The sequence below is a fragment of the Globicephala melas genome, chromosome 2 (assembly GCF_963455315.2).
Source record: "Globicephala melas chromosome 2, mGloMel1.2, whole genome shotgun sequence".
In the NCBI taxonomy this organism is placed as follows: Eukaryota; Metazoa; Chordata; class Mammalia; order Artiodactyla; family Delphinidae; genus Globicephala; species Globicephala melas.
Genome location: NC_083315.2, coordinates 93,044,713 through 93,066,546, shown reverse-complemented (window position 1 = coordinate 93,066,546; position 21,834 = coordinate 93,044,713). Strand labels below are relative to the sequence as shown.

Sequence of the window (21,834 nt, the reverse complement as noted above, 5' to 3'; positions counted from 1 at the left end):
GTGGCAATAGATAATTTTGTTCTTGATTTTAATGAAAGTGTTTCTAACATTTCATTAGCAAAGAGATGATGGCAGCTTGTCTGGGATATCTGTATCTATATATTACTGATCATGTTAAGCAAATGTCTAATTCCTTTTTACCGTTTTTTCCCCTTAATCAGGAATTTATGTTGAATTTTATTGGATATGTAGGGGAGCAAAACTTGGCACACCAAAATGTCTCTTTGGTTTGTGGGTTATTTCGAGTTGAAAACAATCAAGGCCCAATCAAGGTCAGGAAATAACTTTGACCTTCCCCCTAATTGCCTAAAACAAGTCCACTCTGTGTTCCATTGTCTCTGCATGGCCAAATAAACATTTATTTGCCAAACATTTGCTTTTCCATCTGCTTGTGAATTGCCTTCCTCTCTTTTGAAGTCCTAAACCGCTACCCTCAACATCCTCTTTTGTCCTTACTAAAAACAGTATTTAAGGTGAGGGTTTCTGCTGTTTTGAGGAGTAACTCAGGTTTCCTGGGTCACTCCCAGCTATACATGTTATTAAAATTTTGTTTGATTTTCTTGTCTTACGTCAATTTAATTCTTAGATCAGCCAGAAGAACTTAGGAGGGTAGAGGAAAATTTCTTCCTCCCTGACAGATGCTTTTCCAATATGATGAAATTAACCATTTGGTTTTTCTCCTTGACCTATTAATATAGCCAATTATAACTGACTTCCTAATATTGAATCGTCCTTGCACTACTCAAATAGATCACTTGGATGTGACATGGGGTTTCCCTTTCTGGATTTCCCTTTCTGTACTCCAGGGTGACTACACTGATGAGATCACTTTTTCTTGAGATGAATTATCAAATTTCTGCTGATTAAGTTTTGGTCTTATTAGAAGTTGCCTCCTTGAGATTTCAGATAGGTCACTTACATTGTAACTTAGGATATATTCAAAACTTTTCAATTACATATTTATAAATATTCTCATGGATTGCTAATTTAACTGTTATCAAGAAATCTATTTTGTCTCATTTCCGACTTCTTAGTGGGTTGTCTTGGACGAAAAGACATATTTGTTTAAGCAGAAAAAAATGGGAGATCACTGGAACATAGGGGTATCTCACGGACCTCAAGAGCATTAAGTGCTGCTGGGCCCCTGAGAAATTGGAAAGATCTGGAAAGCAGTCAGAATTCAAAACTGTTTTTTTCTGTATGACTCTCTCCCACTTTGTCTCTAAACTTCTTAATCTTTCTGCAGATGGGGTTTCTCTGGTTTGACATCCACACAGCCAAAGGAATTCCATTTTAATGAAAGGTCGAAGTCATGTATCTTCACTCAGCCAAGAGGGGCTGTGGGTTTGCAGGTGCTCTCAGGAGGAAAGTACGTGAAGAATAGGAGGTGAAGGTGCGTATCTCTGGTATGGAAGGCAGTTCACTATTATCCCCAGGTATCATCTATAACCACTAAGGTTGATTCTACCGCCAGAATGCTTCCTGAATCTGTTCTCTCTGTCACTGCTCTAGCTCAGGCCTTCCTCTCTTGCCTGAAATATTGCAAGAGCTTCCTAACAGTTTTTGTAGTCTTTACTCTCACTCTCCTGAAATCTATCCTTCAATGCCACAAGGTAACAGTGTGAGGATTAAATAAAAACTTTATGAATTTTAAAGCACTCCACAAATATAAAGTGGTGGGGAACAAAAAACAGGTCTAAGCACATGACTCATCAGGTTAAGAACTTTCAGTGATTTCCCCATTACCTAAAGAATAAAGGCCAAAGCTCTATAATGGTCTTAAGCCTCTTCATAGCCTGAAATAAACGTAATTTAACAGTCTCAGCACCTGTTACTGCACTTCTCCTGCCTCATCAGACAACAGTATTCCTTGACCACACTGTTAATTTCCATACCCATGCTGCTCTATCCGCTTTTAATGTTTTCATCTCCTCTTCTTCGCCCAGGAAACCCTACCCAACCTTTAAAACCGTAATCAACTTTTAACCACGATAAGATTTACATTCTCAAAATCAATGTCTCCTTCCTCTGGAGTCCCGCAAATCTCCAATAAAGTACCACAGCTTTACTAATATTTCAGTCCTTTCTTCCTCTCCTCCATTAGCTCTATGTTCCAGCCTCATCCATCTACTCGAGCGTCCTCAGCTCCACCACCTACAAGGGCCTAGAAAGCCCTTGGCTCCAGAATTTGACTGAGTTGGAGTTCAAAGCAACCTGAAGGGCCAAATACCCCAGTTTAGATGCTTAAGAAACAGATCAAGAGTTCCGAAAAGCCTAGATATTATCTACAAGTGGTGAGGAGCTAAAGCTGCGTCACCCTCCCGCGGTGCATATTGGGAGATGTAGTCTCGGACCGGCCCACTACCTCTTGGGAGTTGTAGTCCCCGATCTGGTAAAGGGAAGAAGGACGCAACTTCCAAATTTTGAATTAGTCGTAAGGGAGAAAAACAAGAGGGGAACCCAAAACATCCTGCGAAGTCAAGTTCTTTCGGCCTATCTCGGCCTCACGAGTAGCCGAAGTGACGGGGAGACGGACCCGAGAAGGGCGGGGAGACGTTACGTTGACGCAGGCGTGGCCCTGCCCAATAGGATTTGGCGGGATTTCCGAAGGCGGCAGACGGAGTGGGCGCTGCCGCCTGAGACCGCGGCCTGAAGAGAGCTGAGACGCGCCCCAGGAGCGCAGTTAGGAGGTGAAAGTCGCCTGGGTTTCGTGCAGAAGGCCGGAGCAAGGGCGTAGAGAAGTGGGGTGCAGGTGAGGGGGTCTGCAGTCCGTCCGGGGTCGGGCGCGCGCGGGTCCGGCGGACTGTAGTCGGAGCGCGCAGCCCGCCCGGGCGAGTTACGCTGCAGGCTGAGGTGAGTGTGAGGCGCAGACCTGGCCCCTTCCCACCGCGTAAGCCGGACCCGAACCCGTACCCGGACCCAGACTTGGGCCCCAGCTCCCTTAGCGGGCTTAGGGGCCCCTCCATGCCAAGTAAAAAACTCGGATATGGCGGGGCGGGGCGGAGCAGGGTTGTGCCCGGGCTAGTCCGACCCTCGGAGCTCATTGTGGCGAAAATAGAAGCGCATTCTAGAGCTGGGAGGAACCTTACTGGCCTTCACTTGCAACATCCACTTTATGGGCGTGGGCGAGGAAGCCCAAGATCCAGAGAGGTGTAGTGACTTAAAAGTCACAGCTCTTAAGCCAGAGCCGGATTTCTGGTGAGTGCCTTTTCCGTCACACAAAGTTTGGCTTACAGAGTTCCCAGCTCCAGTTGCCAGTAAGGTATTTGCGTTTTTTAATGCGGAAGACCGTTCAAGTGATGTCTAGGGAATGATCTCTAGTGAGATTTGTTGTTTTTTCTTAAACTTCTGAAGTGAAGTGTAGTATACAAATAGAAAAATGCACAGATCAAAAGTGTTTACAGCTCCATGAATCATTACAAAATGAATATATCTGTGTAATCACCACTCAGGTCAAGAAATAGAATGCTGTCAGCACCCAAGAAGCCTCCCTTGTGCCCCCTTCTCTAATACTCTCCCTTTTCCCCAGAGGTAACCACAGTGTTGACTACTAACACCATTGTCTAATTTTGCCCGTTGTTGAATTTTGTATATAGGAAGACTATATATTTGTGTCTGCCTTTGCTCAACATTTTGTCTGCAGGTTTGTAAATGTCTTTGCATTTAACAGTTCTTTCTTGTTCCTATGTTGTATTCCTTATTCATTATACCGGTGGCGGATATCGGGATTGTTTCTAGTTTTAACTTGTATGAGAAAGGCTGCTGAGAAAGAATATTCCTGCATACATTTTGGTGCACACGTGTATGCTTTTCACTGGGTTAATTTCACAGAGTAGTGAAATTCCTGGGTCATAGCATTTGCCTATCTTCACCTTCCATATTTAATACCAGTTTTCTAAAGTTGTCCAATTTACACTCAAACCAGCAGTGAACGAGTGTTTAGTTGTTCCACACGTTTGCTAATACTTAGTATTGTCGGTCTTTTAAATTTTAGCTATTACCTTGTTGGTTTGTTTTTTTAAAATTATTTATTTATTTTTGGCTGTGTTTGGTCTGCGTTTCTGCACGAGGGCTTTCTCTAGTTGCAGCAAGCGGGGTGGGGGTGGGCACTCTTCATCGCGGTGGGCGGGCCTCACTATCGCGGCCTCCCTTGTTGCGGAGCACAAGCTCCAGATGCGCAGGCTTAGTAGTTGTGGCTCACGGGCCTACTTGCTCCGAGGCATGCGGGATCTTCCCAGACCAGGGCTCGAACCCTTGTCCCCTGTACTGGCAGGCAGACTCTGAACCACTGCGCCACCAGGGAAGCCCTACCTTGTGGTTTTAATTTTAATTTTCCTGATCATTAATGAAGTTGAGCATTTGTTGATATGTTTATTAGCCATTTAGGTATCTTCTGTTATGCAGTGCTTGGTCAAATCTCTTGCCTATTTTTCTATTGGGTTGTCTGTCTGTTTTGCTGATTTGAAGGAATTCTTTGTATATTCTGGTTACCAGTTATATATGTGGTAAATATTTTCTCCCCTCACTATCATTTGACTTCATTCTCACAGTGGTGACTTTTGATGAATAGAAGTTCTAAATTTAAATACAGTCTAGTTTTTCAGTCTTTTGCTTTTTGGTTATTGCTATATGAATACAGTTCAAGCCATCTTTTTCATAAATTATGAAGGAAGACACTTAAATTTAAGCTGCATTCAGGTGATTCTGATATTTGGAATTATCATAAACTCACATTATGCTAAACATGCCATCTAAGAGCTACACCTGAACCAATCAAGAACAAATGGTTATCTTCTGTCAAGTCTCTAAGAATGGAGATTTCTTTTTTTTTTCCTGTTAATTTTATTTATTTATTTTTGGCTGCATTGGGTCTTTGTTGTCGCGCACAGCCTTTCTCTAGTTATGGCGAGCGGGGGCTACTCTTCATTGTAGTGCGTGGGCTTCTCACTGTTGTGGCTTCTCGTTGCGGAGCATGGGCTCTAGGTGCGCAGGCTTCAGTAGTTGTGGCACACGTGCTTCGTTGCTCTGTGGCATGTGGGATCTTCCCAGACTAGGACTCGAACCCGTGTTCACTGCATTGGCAGGCGGATTCTTAACCACTGTGCCACCCGGGAAGCCCTTATCTGTTGTCTTTTTTTTTTTTTTTTTTTTTTTTGCGGTACGCGGGCCTCTCACTGTTGTGGCCTCTCCATTACGGAGCACAGGCTCCGGACGCGCAGGCTCAGCGGCCATGGCTCACGGGCCCAGCCTCTCCGCGGCATGTGGGATCTTCCCGGACCCGGGCACGAACCCATGTCCCCTGCATCGGCAGGCAGACTCTCAACCACTGTGCCACCGGGGAAGCCCATCTGTTGTCTTTTGAGTTAAATTTATCTTGCTTGTTAAATTGTCCAGATTTAAGTACATTTATTCTTGTGGCCATCAAAACTTGTTTGCTTTTACTAATACCTCATAATAGAAATCTTTTTGTTCTTCATTCTTTTCAACCTGAGCAGTCATAACTCTATCAAAATAATCTGACTTTGGTATAGGCCTTATATTTATATGGAAGATTTCAAACTGAGCAAGGTAATTCCATGTTATTTATTCATTTGTGCATTCAGTGAGGTCTGGAATTGATTAAAATGGTGATCTTTATGGGACTTCCCTGGTGGTCCAGTGGTTAAGACTCCGCAATTTTAATGCAGGGAGTGCGGGTTCGATCCCTCATTGGGGAACTAAGATCCCACATGCTGCACAGCCCCCCCCCCAAAAAAATGGGGATCTTTAAATTTCATACACTTCTATTAGAAGCAGACTGTGTGACTGCAAGCCGTCCTTGCCTAAGGTGGGGCTACTTCTCTCATCTCAGTCCATTGTTTCTCTATCAGGAATGGAGGCTTATGGCAATTATTCTGTACCTTTGTTTCACTCCTGTCCCACCACCCCAAAACCCTGCTTTCTGGAAGGGAACAATGGAACTGAAACAGTTTAACCTTTCATCGATTTTTTTTTTTTTTTAAAGTAGAGTTCTGGAAAGTATGCATTCACTTGCCAAATATTTACCAAACACCTAAGATGTACCTAAGATTTATCATGTATCATGAGGTGTATACAAATAAATGAGACTTGGCCCCTATCCTTAAGGAATATAAAGCAGGGGAACAGAGGGATATAGTTGATCTAGTTAAGCTGTTCGTCTCTTTTTTTTTTTTAATTTTATTTTTTGGCTGCGTTGGGTCTTCGTTGCTGCACGCGGGCTTCTCTTGTGCGGAGCGCAGGCTTCTCTTGTTGCGGAGCACGGGCTCTAGGTGTGTGGCCTTCAGTAGTTGCGGCGCGCGGGCTCTAGGGCACCCAGGCTACAGTAGTTGTGGTGACAGACTTAGTTGCTCCACGGCGTGTGGGATGTTCCCGGACCAGGGGTGGAACCCGTGTCCTCTGCATTGGCAGGCGGATTCTTAACCACTGCACCACCAGGGGAGTCCAAGCTGTTATACTTTATAGAAGCAAGATAGTGCTGGCTCCTCCTAAAGTCTTTCTGATACAGCTATCTAGGTGGAAGAGAAGGCTGGTGAGAGATTTTTTTTCTTTTTCCTGCCATGGGTATGTCAGTGATTAAGCCAAAAGCCTAGCAAGTAATTCTTAAAGAGATTTATTGTAAAACGATGTTTGCAGCTCTGTACTTTCTCTAGTGTTCTTCCTGATGGCCATCTGTACTTTTCAGTATTGAACACTAAGTAATGGCTATGCAGATGCAGCTTGAAGCAAATGCAGATACTTCAGTGGAAGAAGAGAGCTTTGGCCCACAACCTATTTCTCGATTAGAGGTATGTGCTTGGTTGCTAATTTTAGAATTATAATGCTGGACAAGATTGTTCTACCTATTGGGAGAAATCACAACCTTTACATAAACCATTGGTTTACTACCTAAGGTCAAAATCCAAATTAGAGTTTTCAGGAGGGTTGTCAAGGATTCTGTGGAAAGGCTTAAGACAGTTGCTAAACACATCTGGCCAGATCTCTTTTTTTGTCAAGAATTCTTCTACTACATTATCATTTTTCTTTCTTAGAGCTGTATGTCAGAAACTAAGAAGCCCTATGATCCCATGGTAGAGTCTCTGCTATTTGTACTAAGTATGAAATTACTGTCCAGGGAATTACAATGGCCTGGGCCAGCTATGCAGGAAGGGGAGAGGAACAATGTCTCTCCACTGACCTCGATCTGTGCTGAAGTTACTAGGAAGACAGCTGTCATAGGCAGAGAGAAGGGCTTGGGGTTACGTTGTGAGAGTTCAAGACTCTGCACAAGAACATCAAGCACCAGAGCTGGGGCCTTGCACTATTTCTGTGCATTGTACAGAGGCCCCAGAGTGAGTGCAGTTGACTTGGGCTGAAAGAAGCAGGATAAAAAGCTGAGAAAGCCTTCATTCTTCTGTCTCTTTATGCATATTCCTCCCGTTGCCCCCTAAGCTTCCACTCTCTGGAAGTTACTTAAACGGGTTTGTGATAAACATTGGAAAATTCAGAGTCATAACTTTTGGTTTCAGTGAGCATCCTTATACCCACACATATGTATTGCTTTTTGCTTAAATATTAACAACAGACAGGTTTCTATGGGCAGGTACTATTCTCTCCCCTCTCCCAAACCTTCCCTGACCCCCAGATACATACACATCCCCCTAATAATTCATGCTGTCCTAGAAGTCATGGTTTTGGTGGCTAATAAAAATCAAAGCTGACTTTGTATATAGGGAGAAAGAAGTGCCTTTGGGTGGTTTGTTTTTGAGAAGTGGTATATAAATCCCTGACCAAAAGTAGTTTTCTCCATCTTTACTATCAATTGTTAAAACAGAGCTTTCCAGTCATTGTGCTACAAAAAGGTTATGCTAAGATATGCTTCCCTTAGCTCTGGGGCAGTCTTAGCTGTTTATCCTAGCTTAGTGTAAAACATATTTTTTTATGTGTGCTTGATGTGGAAAACATTGGGAAATGTTTAAAGTGGGCTTTTAGGGCCCAGGGTCTCAAAGTTCATTTAGAATCCTAGTCATAAAAGGTTTAGAGTTACAGGTTTAATCCAATTCATGACAAGAGTCTATTTTAATATACATAGTGCTAGTTTAAAACTACTGGTTTTGCTCTCCAGAAAGTGGGCATAGAGGGAACCTACCTCAACATAATAAAGGCCATATATGACAAACCCACAGCAAACATCATTCTCAGTGGTGAAAAACTGAAAGCATTTCCTCTAAGATCAGGAACAAGACAAGGATGTCCACTCTTGCCACTGTTATTCAACATAGTTTTGGAAGTCCTAGCCACGGCAGTCAGAGGAGAAAAAGAAATAAAAGGAATACAAATTGGAAAAGAAGAAGTAAAACTGTCACTGTTTGCAGGTGACATGATACTATACATAGAGAATCCTAAAGATGCCACCAGAAAACTACTAGAGCTAATCAATGAATTTGGTAAAGTTGCAGGATACAAAATTTATGCACAGAAGTCTCTTGCATTCCTATACACTAACAATGAAAGATTAGAAAGAGAAATTAAGGAAACAATCCCATTCACCATTGCAACACAAAGAATAAAATACCTAGGAATAAACCTACCTAAGGAGGTAAAAGACCTCTACTCAGAAAACTATAAGACACTGATGAAAGAAATCAAAGATGACACGAACAGATTGAGAGACATACCATGTTCTTGGATTGGAAGAATCAATATTGTGAAAATGACTATACTACCCAAAGTAATCTACAGATTCAATGCAATCCCTATCAAATTACCAATGACATTTTTTACAGAACTAGAACAAAAAAATCTTAAAATTTGTATGGAGACACAAAAGACCCCAAATAGCCAAAGCAGTCTTGAGGGAAAAAAACAGAGCTGGAAGAATCAGACTCCCTGACTTCAGACTATACTACAAAGCTACAGTAATCAAGACAATATGGTACTGGCACAAAAACAGAAATATAGATCAATGGAACAGGATAGAAAGCTCAGAGATAAACCCCTGCACCTATGGTCAACTAATCTGTGACAAACGAGGCAAGGATATACAGTGGAGGAAAGACAGTCTCTTCAATAAGTGGTGCTGGGAAAACTGGACAGCTACATGTAAAAGAATGAAATAAGAACACTCCCTAACACCATACACAAAAATAAACTCAAAATGGATTAGAGACCTAAATATAAGACGGGACAGTATAAAAAACTCTTAGAGGAAAACATAGGAAGAACACTCTGACATAAATCACAGCAAGATCTTTTTTGATCCACCTCCTAGAGTAATGGAAATAAAAACAACAAATGGGACCTAATGAAACTTAAAAGCTTCTGCAAAGCAAAAGAAGCTACAAACAAGATGAAAAGACAACCCTCAAAATGGGAGAAAATATTTGCAAACGAATCAACGGACAAAGGATTAATCTTTAAAATATATAAACAGCTCATGCAGCTCAATATTAAAAAAAAAAACAACCCAATCCAAAAATGGGCAGAAGACCTAAATAGACATTTCTCCAAAGAAGACATACAGATGGCCAAGAAGCACATGAAAAGCTGCTCAACATCACTAATTATTAGAAAAATGCAAATCAAAACTACAATGAGGTATCACCTCACACTGGTGAGAATAGGCATCATCAGAAAATCTACAAACAACAAATGCTGGAGAGGGTGTGGAGAAAAGGGAACCCTCTTGCATTGTTGGTGGGAATGTAAATTGATAAAGCCACTATGGAGAACAGTATGGAGGTTCCTTAAAAAAGTAAGAATAGAATTACCATATGACCCATCAATCCCACTACTGGGCATATACCCAGAGAAAACCATAATTCAAAAAGACACATGCACCCCAAAGTTCATTGCAGCACTATTTACAATAGCCAGGTCATGGAAGCACCCTAAATGCCCATCGACAGATGAATGGATAAAGAAGATGTGGGGGCTTCCCTGGTGGTACAGTGGTTAGGAATCCGCCTGCCAATGCAGGGGACACGGATTCGAGCCCTGGTCCGGGAAGATCCCACATGCCACGGAGCAACTGAGCCCATGCATCACAACTGAGCCTGCCCTCTAGAGTCCACGAGCCACAACTACTGAGCCCGTGTGCCACAACTACTGAAGCCTGCGTGCCTAGAGCCCGTGCTCCACAACAAGAGAAGCCACTGCAATGAGGAGCCTGCGCACCACAACGAAGAGTAGCCTCCGCTCGCCGCAACCAGAGAAAAGCCCACGCACAGCAATGAAGACCCAATGCAGCCAAAGATAGAATTAAAAGAATTTTTTTTAATTTAAAAGGATGTGGTACATATATACAATGGAATATTACTCAGCCATAAAAAGGAATGAAATTGGGTCATTTGTAGAGACATGGATGGATCCTAGAGACTGTCATACAGGTGTAGAGAACAAACATGGACACCAAGGGGGGAAAGTGGTGGTGGTGGTGGGATGAATTGGGAGATTGGGATTGGCATATATACACTAATATGTATAAAATAGATAACTAATAAGAACCTGCTGTATAAAAAATAAATTCAAAAAAAACCCCACTGGTTTTGATAATGAATAGGTTGATAATTTGTTATTAAATGCCTCAAATTTTAGGTCATACTTTTCAAAGCTTTTGTGTATAATATCACAGTTAAAAAGAGCTCTGTGAAGTAGGTAGGACAAATAACCACATTAGACAGATGAGGGAATCGAAGCTTAAATTTATCCACAATTTTCTTCACTTGCAGCAATGTGGCATACATACCAATGATGTGAAGAAATTGGAAGAAGCTGGATTCCATACTGTGGAGGCTGTTGCCTATGCACCAAAGAAGGAGCTAATAAATATTAAGGGGATTAGTGAAGCCAAAGCTGATAAAATTCTGGTAAGTACTGTTTGTGTGACCGAGGGAGGCAGTAGTGGTACGAAAGGGTGTACAGTGAAAGGCTGCGGTCTTCCTCCTTCCACCCCTCCTTTGTCACCCTCTTCCCCTTTCCAGAAGTGACTGCATTACCAGATGATTATCTTTGTATGTGCTTCCTTGCATAAGTTGGGATTTTTCTTAGGGAATTGCAGTATCACAGGTTATGACATAAATATTGCTAAGTTGACTACCAGTTTGCACTCCCACCAGCAGTGAGTGGTATGTACCTTATAGTTCTGGATATTATGATTTCATGCCTTAGAAATACACTCATTAGTATGCAGCCACAAAAAATAGTTTCAAAGAATATCCGTTGACATAGGAAAATATTACTGATATAAGAAAGCAGGTTAACAAAACATGTTTGTGTGCATATATGTTTTTGTTTTTTAAAAATGTGTGTTTTTATATATGTATAGCACATACACTGGGGATAGATACACTAAAATATTAACATTGTTTCTGGATGGTGAGAATGTGAGCAGTTTTTATTTTTGCCTCAATTTTCTGAAGTTTCTACAGTTTCTATGATAAACATGTATTAATTTAAATAGAAAAGCTGCTTTTATTGCTTGAATATTAAAGTCATGTTAATTAGGCTCTCAGGGTGTATAATCTGTTAGTCAACTAGTCATAAGCAAGATTCTTTAATAATAAGGAAAAATGTGATTATGAATTATACGCTTGTTTTTTTTAACCTAAATAAATGACATAAAAGTGATTTCACTGACTTAACCTAAATGAGGTAGTAACTTAATAACCCTTTATATTATATAGCACTTTAACTTTTTTAAACTTTTTTTTAATTGAATTTTTATTTTACATTGACGTATAGTTGATTTACAGTGTTGTGTTTCAGGTGTACAGCTAAGTGATTCATATACATATATCCACTCTTTTTCATATTCTTTTTCCATATAGGTTATTGTAGAATATCGAGTAGAGTTCCCTTATAGCACTTTAACTTTGAAATCCCATCCCTTTCATATATACAGTATTCTCATTTAGCCTTCATAATGACACTGGGAAAGACAGGACCAGTATTATCTCTGTCTTACAGATAAGGAAACTTAGGCACAGTGATTCAATTATTTATCCAAAGTCATGCAGTTAATCACAGAACTAAGACTAGAATCCAATTATTTTCATCCTGATATACTGTGATCCTTTCTCATTTCCCTCCAAAGTCTTACAGCTACTATTCATTTTTCTTGCTTCATATATTCCTTTAGCATTCATACCCTGTGATTACATTTTATTTTATGCACTTATCCTTTGGTATTTACAGGCTATACCTTGGAGATAATAGCAGGTTAGGTTCCAGACCACCATAATAGAGCAAATATTGCAGTAAAGTGCCACGAATTTTGTTGTTTCCCAGTGCATATAAGTTGTGTTTATACTGTTCTGTAGTCATTAAGTATACAATAGTATTATGTCTACAAAAACAATGTACATACCTTAATTTAAAAATACTTCATTACTAGAAAATGCTAACCATCATCTGAGCCTTCAGTGATTTGTAGTCTTTTTGCTGGTGAGGGTCTTGCCTCCATGTCAGTGGCTGCTGACTGATCTGGGTGGTGGTTGCTGAAGGCTGGGGGGGCTGCAGCAGTTTCTTAAAACAAGACAACAGTGAAGTTTGCCACGTAGATTGACTCTTCCTTTCATGAATGATTTCTCTGTAATATGCAGTGCTATTTGATAGCATTTTACCCACGTAGAAATTTTTCCAAAATTGGTAATCAATCCTCTCAGACCCTGGCACTGCTTTATCAACCAAGTTTATGTCATGTTCTAAATCTTTTGTTGTCGTTTCACCAGGGTCTTCACAGCATCTTTACCAGGAGTAGATTCTATCTTAAGAAACCTCTCTTTGTTTCTCCATAAGAAGAAACTCCTCATCCATGAAAGTTTTATCATGACACTGCAGCATTTCAGCCACACACCTTCAAGCTCTACTTCTCATTCTTTTGTTACCGACCAGGGTTCTTGGCCTTCTTAATCAATGGAAATTGATCAGAGGCCAGACAAGAAATTCAGGCAAGGCTTTATTGGGGCCCCTGCTGCAGCAGGGGGGAGCGAGAACAAACAACAGGCTCCTTTGCTTGCTTGCTCCCTGAGTGGGGGTGAGCTTGTTCTTTACGTGGGGTGAGGGTAGGGGTGTGTCCAGGCGTCTGGCTGGAGGGGTGGCTTAGGTGGTTTGCCCATCCCTTAGTCCGTGTTTCGTGTAGGGCGCATGTCAGTACCTTCCTTTTGCTCCAGGCTCTTCAAAAGTGACAGTTGGGTTTTTTGGTCTCTTTGTATGTTTTGTCCATAATTTGCCCTAATTGCGCATGCAGACAGTTATTTTTTGTCCCATACAGTTTCTTTGTATTTTGTTGCTCAAGGAGAGGTGTGTCCAGGTGCAAGCATTGCAGCACTGCAGCAAAGGGTCCCAGGTCCCAGCCTGTCTCACTTGTTTTTTCCACCACATCTGTATTTACTTCCTCTGTTGAAGTCTTGAACCTGTTAGAGTCACCATGAGGGTAAGAATCAACTTCTTCGAGACTTCTGTTTAATGATATTTTGATCTTTTCCCATGAACCATGAATGTTGTTGTTGTTTATATATATACTTTTTTTTTAAACGAATGTTCATAATGGCATCTAGAATAGTGAATCCTTTTCAAAAGGTTTTCAGCTGACTGCCCAGATCCATCAGAGGAATCACTATCTATGGCTACTATAGCCTTACAAGGTGTATTTCTTAAATAGTAAGACTTGAAAGGTGAAATTACTCCTTGATCCGCAGGGTGCAGAATGAATGTTGTGTTAGCAGGCATGAAAACAACATTAAATCTCATTGTACATCTCCATCAGAGCTCTTGGGTGACCTGGTACCTTGTCAATGAGCAATAAAATTTGAAAGGAATCTTTTTTCTAAGCAGTAGGTCTCAAAGTGGGTTTAAGATATTCAGTAAACCATGTTGTAAACCGATGTGCCATCATCCAGACTTTGTCATTGCATTTATAGAGCACAAGCAGAATATATTTAGCATAATTCTTAAGGGCCCTAGGATTTTCAGAATGGTAAATGAACATTGGCTTCAACTTAAAGTCACCAGTGGCATTAGCCCCTAAAATGAGAGTCAACTGGTCCATTGAAACTTTGAAGCCAGGCATTGACTTCTCTTCTGTAGCTATGAAAGTCCTCAATGGCTTCTTCTAATATAAGACCATTTCGTCTACATTGAAAGTCTGTTGTTTAGGGTAGCCAGATTCATTCATTATCTTAGCTAGATCTTGTGGATAACTGGCTGCAGCTTCTACATCAGCACTTGCTGCTTCACCTTGCTCTTGAATGTTATGGAGATGGCTTCTTTCCTTAAACCTTATGAACCAACCTCTGCTAGCTTCACACTTCTCTTCTGCGGCTTCCTCACCTCCCTCAGCCTTCACTGAGTTGAAGAGAGTAGGGCCTTGCTCTGGATTAGGCTTTGGCTAAAGGGAATGTTGTGGCTGTTTTGATCTTCTACCCAAACTACTAAAAATTTTTCCATGTCAGCAGTAACGCTGTTTCTCTTTCTTACCATTCATGTGTTCCCTGGAGTAGCACTTTTAATTTCCTGCAAGAACTTCCTTTGCATTCACAACTTGGCTAACAGTTTGGCACAAGATGCCTCGCTTTCGGCCTATTTCAGCTTTCGACATGCCTTCCTCACCAAGCTTAATCATTTCTAGTTTTTTATTTAAAGTGAGAGATGTGCAACGTCACTCCTTTCCTCCTCTAACTTCACTTAGAGGCCACTGTAGGGTTATTAATTGGCCTAATTTCAATATTGTTGTGTCTCAAGGAATAGGGAGGCCTGAGGAGAGGGAGAGATGGGGGAATTGCCAGTGGGTGGAGCAGTCAGAACACACAAAACATTTATCAATTAAGTTCAGTCTTATATAGGCGTGGTTTTTGGCAGCCCAAAACAATTATAGTAACATCAAAGACCACTGACCACAGATCACCATTACAAATGTAATATGTAATAATAATTGTAATAAATGTAATAATAATGAAAAAGTTTGAAACACTGTGAGAATTACCAAAATGTGACACAGAGACATGAAGAGAGCAAATGCTTTTGGAAAAATGGTGCATATAGACTTGCTCAACACAGGGTTGCCACAAACCTTCAATTTGTAAAACGCAGTATCTGTGAAGCACAATAAAATGAAGGGCAATAAAATGAAGTACGCTTGTATGTTGTTACAGAATTTATCTTTACTCTTGGAGTTTTCTGTAGTGCAAAGCAAGTATTTAATTTATAAAATTATATATTTATAGTTTGTGTTGACTATTATACAGAATTTTCTATGAAAAATAATCTTCACACGCTAAAGAATCTTCAAAAAATGCATCCTACAGCTTCAGTACATGTAGTTCTGCCACATAACCTAGTCAGATGGACAATATCTGAGATTTATTTAATATCTCATATAATAATATATATACAACCCAGTAAATTCTGTTTTATTGTGTATTATACTAAGAGCTTTGATTTTTTTTTTTTTTTTTTTTTTTTTTTTTGTGGTACGCGGGCCTCTCACTGCTGTGGCCTCTCCCGTTGCGGAGCACAGGCTCCGGACGCGCAGGCTCAGCGGCCATGGTTCACGGGCCCAGCCGCTCCGCGGCATGTGGGATCTTCCCGTACCGGGGCACGAACCCGTGTCCCCTGCATCGGCAGGTGGACTCTCAACCACTGCACCACCAGGGAAGCCCTGAGCTTTGAATTTTTAAGCACTGTTATTTTATAGTATTAATTCAGTGGGCTCAAAAATTATAAGTAATTCTTAATTTAAACCCTTAAAGATGTTGCCATCCATGAAGTATGAAGTTGTCATTTATTGGATTGCTCAAATAAATAAATTTGTTGAAGTGGTAACTTAATTGAATAAGTAAGAATTCTGAATACCTAATACCTCTTTGAAAGATTGTGATATTAAGCCAGTAGGTGTCCCTAAAGTCTATATGTTGTTGATTTCTGGGCATCTGTTTTTGTGACTGAACAGATCCTGACCTTTGCTTATGCCTTGTCAGACATAAAAAACTCCTTGTCAGACATTGAAAACTCCTACAGATTTAAGACAGATGACAGCAAGCTTATATAAACAAAATAATAGAAGTCAAGTTCTGCCAGATTAGGCAGTTGGCATGGTTTTTACTTCAAATTTCACTTTGGTTATAATCTGTTCCTTTAAGAGCTCATAGACTAGAAAATGTCGAGCTTAAAATGACAAGAAGGGAAAACATCTCCTATGAGTTTGGTTTTTTTCCTTCACATTTTTGATTAAAATTTTTGAACTTACTGGGAAGTTGAAAGAATGTTACAATGAACACTTATTTATCCACCACCTAGACACTGCTATTAACATTTTAATATACTTATTTATCTCTCTATCCAGCCATCAGTCCATCTGGGATTTTTTTTATGCTTTTCGAAGACAGTTGTAGATGTCAGTACACTTCCCCCTAAATATTTTAGCATATATTAACTAGAGTTAAATATTGGTTTATAGTTCTTATCCCCTCTCTTTAGTATTTTTATTTTCTAATTTTCATTCTTCCTGAAGATTAATAAAAGTTATAGGAATAAAGAAGGAAAGAAAATTCTCAAAGAAATAATACAAGATTTCCCAGAGCTAAAGGGAAGCAGAAGTCTAAGGCCCCACAGAGTGTCAAAGATGCACACCTAGACTCCTCAGTGTGAAATTTTCAGTATACCAATTATAAGGAGAAGATTCTGAAAGATTTCAGAGAGAAAAATGTAAGTGACCTCTAAAGGAACAAAAATCAAAAAGATAGCACATTTCTTATTAGAAATCTGGATGGTAGAAGCTAGTAGAGTAGTGCCTTCAAAATTCTGAGGGTAAATAATTTTAAACCTAGAATTCTATTTGTAGCAATATTATTCACCCAGTGTTAGAGCAGAATACAACATTTTCAGAAATACAAGAATTCAGAACATTTTTCTCTCATCCTATTCTTTCTTAGGAAGTTACTTGAGGATATACTTTACTAAAATGAGGGCAGGAAACATAGGATCTAGGTTGGAGAGACTCCAACTCAAATAGTCGGTGAAGGAAAGCCCAGGACAGTAGATAGCCTGGAGAGCAGATAGCCCCATTTGCAGAAGAAAAGGATACCTTCAGGGGGGAAAAGGATTAGCAGAATACATAGTAAGATTGAGAGGTTGAAAAATTTGAGAAATGATAAAGTCAGAGAGTACTAGAGAAAGATATTCCTCAGATATAAAATCAAGGTAAAATGGAGCATGATTTTGAAACTAGCGGCATATAAAAAAGAATTCATTTGAATTTGACAGAAACCTTTGAGAGACATCGGTTGTTAACATTGGAAGCTTAGTGAAAGAATTGTATTTCTAGCACACCATTTGGTTCTGCAATAACTATAATATAAACATTGTAAGGAGTTTTCAAGTGAAGTATTAAGCATATAGAGAAGTTTAGAGAATAATGCAAACCCACGATTCAGCTATTTATTGGTTTTCTCCCTTTGTGGAAAGTTTTTAAATTACAGGTTTAATCTCTACTTGCTATAGATCTATCCAGATTTTCTCCTCCCTCCCTCCCTCCCTCCCTTCCTTCCTTCCAACTCAAACAATTTATTTTACTGAATTTAGATTCAAGCTCAGCTAATTATTTGGGGCCTGGACTTGGATTCTTTTTCTACTTAAGTGAGTTTTGATAGTTTGTGTCTTTCTAGGGATTTCTGTATTTCTTATAAGTTATCTGTTGGCATATATTTATTTTTGTAATGTTGGTAGTAATGTCCCCTCTTTCATTTCTGATTTTAGTGATTTGAGTCTTTTTAAATCAATTTTGCTTATTTTTTCAAGGAACCAACTTCAGGTTTCGATGATTTTTCTCTATTGTATTTCTATTCTCTATTTTACTAGTTTCTACTCAAATTTTATCTTCTTCCTTCTTGCTTTATGTTTAGTTTGCTCTTTCTTCAGTAACTTAAGGTGGGAAGGTTACGTTATTGATTTAAGATCTCTCTAATATAGGCATTTACAGCTATAAATCTCCCTTAAGCACTGCTTTTGCTGCATCCCATACGTTTTGGTATGTTTTGTTTTCATTTTCATTCATCTCAATGAATTTACTAAATTCCCTTGTGATTTCTTTGATTCATTGGTTATTTAGGAATGTAATGTTTAATTTCCATGTATTTGTGAATGCATTTATTTATTATTTTTTATAAATTTATTTATTTATTTTTGGCTGCATTGGGTCTTCGTTGCTGTGCACAGCCCTCCTCTAGTTGCGGCAAGCGGGGGCTACTCTTCATTGTAGTGCGTGGGCTTCTCATTGCAGTGGCTCCTCTTGTTGTGGAGCATGGGCTCTAGTCGCCCGGGCTTCAGCAGTTGTGGCTCGTAGCCTCAGTAGTTGTGGCTTGCAGGCTCTAGAGCGCAGGCTCAGTAGTTGTGGCGCACAGGCTTAGTTGCTCCACAGCATGTGGGATCTTCCCAGATCAGGACTTGAACCCGTGTCCCCTGCATTGGCAGGCAGATCCTTAACCACTGCACCACCAGAGAAGCCTGATAACTTTTTTTTTTTTTTTTTTTTTTTTTTTTTTTTTTTTTGCTGTATGTGGGCCTCTCACTGTTGTGGCCTCTCCCGTTGCGGAGCACAGGCTCCGGACGCACAGGCTCAGCGGCCGTGGCTCACGGGCCCAGCCGCTCCGTGGCATGTGGGATCTTCCCAGACCGGGGCACGAACCCGCGTCCCCTGCATCGGCAGGCGGACTCTCAACCACTGCGCCACCAGGGAAGCCCGCCTGATAACTTTTTAAAGAGAGATCATTCTGGAAATTTTGTTAGATGTTATCTCTTCCCACTGTATGCCTGGTTTTTACTAAGCGTATTTCATCGATTTGGCATTTCTTATTTTTCCCCAGACTGAGGCAGCTAAATTAGTTCCAATGGGTTTCACCACTGCAACTGAGTTCCACCAAAGGCGGTCTGAGATCATACAGATCACTACCGGCTCCAAAGAGCTTGACAAACTACTTCAAGGTATAGTAATCCCTTATCCTGTGCTGTGAACTGCGGTTAGCAAAGCATCCAGGTTATAGAATATAACTAAATAAAATATTTGGGTCGGGTTTATGTGTTAGATAGAATTAAGAAATAAAGAGAAGTATTCACATTGAAGAAGGAAGACTGCTGGAGGGTGGTACTTGACTTAAAAAATACTAAAATTATCTGCCAATTAAATAATTTAATCTCCATTTAATATTACATTCTGAGAGTAAGCTCCCTCTGCCTAAAGAATAATTATAACCTTTTATCTACCACAAGGTAGAAAATCTGATGACTGGTTAAAACACTCCATGCTTGAATACTACTTTGTAGTATCAATACATTGTAGTGCACACTAATCTTCAGGACTTTATGGAAAGCTGTAAAGGTTTTGAACTTTTGAAAGCACTGCTGTCTTAAATTTTTGCAGAGTTAGATTTGGTCCTTGTTGCTTCCCCAAATATTCGATCATTCAAGTTTCCTTTTTTTTTTTAGGGCACAAAATAGCATGGGTTCAGGAATCACACTCAAATTTGAGCATTTGCTTTCTCTCCTGTTCCCCGCTCAGCATTTACTGGCTGTATTACATGGTGCAGACTACTTATTGTGGTCTACGCCTCGGTTTTCTTATGTTCATAATGAGGACAAAAAGACTTCCTACCGGGACTTCCCTGGTGGCGCAGTGGTTAAGAATCCGCCTGCCAATGCAGCAGACATGGGTTCAAACCCTGGTCCAGGAAGATCCCACATGCCGCAGAGCAACTAAGCCCATGGGCCACAACTACTGAGCCTGCGCTCTAGAGCCCACGAGCCACAACTACTGAGCCCACACGCCTAGATCCCGTGCTCCACAACAAGAGAAGCCACTGCAATGAGAAGCCCGTGCACCACGACGAAGAGTAGCTCCCGCTCACCACAACTAGAGAAAGCCCGTGCGTAGCAACGAAGACCCAATACAGCCATAAATAAATAAATTTATTAAAAAAAAGACTTCCTACCTTATAAGTTATTGGAATTAAATGAATTGATATATATATAAATACATAGCACAATGCCAGATACACAAGAGACATTTGGTAAACATTAGATATTATTTATAATTTATTTTTTGAAATGACTGCTTATTGACTTGTGATGGCATAGTTCTGTATATTGATTTGTGGTGATAGTGAAATGAAGCTACAGATGTGATAAAATTGCATAGAACTACACACACACAAATGAGTGCATATATACCTGGAGAAATCTGAATAAGCTCTGTGGATTGTATCCATATCAGTTTTCTGATATTGATACTGTATTATAGTTATGTAAAACGTTAACATTGAGGGAGGCTGGGTGAAGAATTCACAGGCCCTCTCTGTACATTTCTTGGAAATTTTCTATGAATCTAGAATTATTCCAAAATAAAAAGTATTTTTAAAATTACTGCTTGTTGAAAATTGGGGTTCTAAATTATGTAAACATCTTTCTGATGAGCTTCTAGGACATTTCTTTTTTTTATAAATATAAGTTTATTTATTTTTGGCCGCATTGGGTCTTCATTGCTGTGTGTGGGCTTTCTCTAGTTGCAGTGAGTGGGGGCTACTCTTCATTGCAGTACGTGGGCTTCTCATTGCGGTGGCTTCTCGTTGCAGAGTATCCGCTCTAGGCACATGGGTTTCAGTAGTTGTGGCACACAGCCTCAGTAGTTGTGGCTTGTGGGCTCTAGAGTGCAGGTTTAGTAGTTGTGGTGCACGGGCTTAGTTGCTCTGCAGCATGTGGGATCTTCCCGGACAGGCTCAAACCCATGTCCCCTGCACTGGCAGGTGGATTCTTGACCATTGCGCCACCAGGAAAGTGTTCCCCTAGGACATTTCTATGACTATTGTTTCTAAATATTTGTATTGTGCTAAGAGGTGTTTCTTATTGCTCTTCTATTAGGAGGAATTGAGACTGGATCCATCACAGAGATGTTTGGAGAATTCCGAACTGGGAAGACCCAGATCTGTCATACGTTGGCTGTAACATGCCAGGTGAGCTGTTGGGGCTCTAATCAGATCACCAAGAATGTGTTGATTCCTGTTATTAGCAAGCATCTGTTAGCATGGGCAAAAAATGCACTTTCACTGTTTTCAGGAATGCTATAGCTAGGGGAACTTCCCGGGCCATCCAGTGGTTAAGACTCTGTGCTTCCACTGCAAGGTTCAATTCCTGGTTGGGGAACTAAGATCCTGCATGCCACGTGGCTCGGCCAAAAAAGAAAAAAAAAAGAATACTATAGCTAGTTAGAAGATAGACTGCTACTGCAAAACTTCCATAGCGTAGAAACTTTCAGATTATTAATTTCACCTACTTTCTTACCAACCACTAGGCCTCCCCTGGCTTCACCTGCCCTCTTCACTAGTTTATATTGTATGATTCATCATTAAATGATTCTTCATTAAAGTCATTCCTTTACAGATACCCTCAGATTTACATCCCCCATCTGAAGAGATGCCATTCCTAGGTAAACCCTATCTGTCTTTTCAGTGCCTGTTCCCAAGTAGCTGATCATACTGGAGAAAAATCCTAACATAAAGGTGATTGGCATCACTTTAAATTCAAGATGACAGACTTTAAGTTAACATTTGATACTGCTTGGCAGACCTACTGAATTTCTCCTCTGAAAAAGGTTGAATTCAGGCAGACTTTTTCCCACTCGGTAGGACAGTTATCTCATACTTTGTCCTTTCTTCTCAAACCTTCATGCTTCTCCTCAACCCTCACTCTTAGCCAAATGACCTAACCTGTTCTTCACATCAAAACTACAAAACACACCTACCTTTTTTTAAAAATTGATTTTATGAAGTATAGTTGATTTACAGTGTTTTG

At 40.3% G+C, this 21,834-nt stretch overlaps 1 protein-coding gene across 1 annotated transcript in view; it reads left to right on the top strand.

Annotated features, from left to right (window-relative positions):
* Nucleotides 1-2,966: 2,966 nt before the first annotated feature.
* Nucleotides 2,967-21,834, top strand: part of RAD51 (RAD51 recombinase) — a 34,253-nt gene continuing 15,385 nt past the window's right edge. Inside the window, exons 1-5 of the mRNA XM_070044933.1 lie at nucleotides 2,967-3,198; nucleotides 6,704-6,806; nucleotides 10,728-10,865; nucleotides 18,858-18,975; nucleotides 20,905-20,996. Coding sequence (XP_069901034.1) covers nucleotides 6,720-6,806; nucleotides 10,728-10,865; nucleotides 18,858-18,975; nucleotides 20,905-20,996 — 435 coding nt within the window. The 5' untranslated portion in view covers nucleotides 2,967-3,198; nucleotides 6,704-6,719. The remainder of the gene's footprint in view (nucleotides 3,199-6,703; nucleotides 6,807-10,727; nucleotides 10,866-18,857; nucleotides 18,976-20,904; nucleotides 20,997-21,834) is intronic.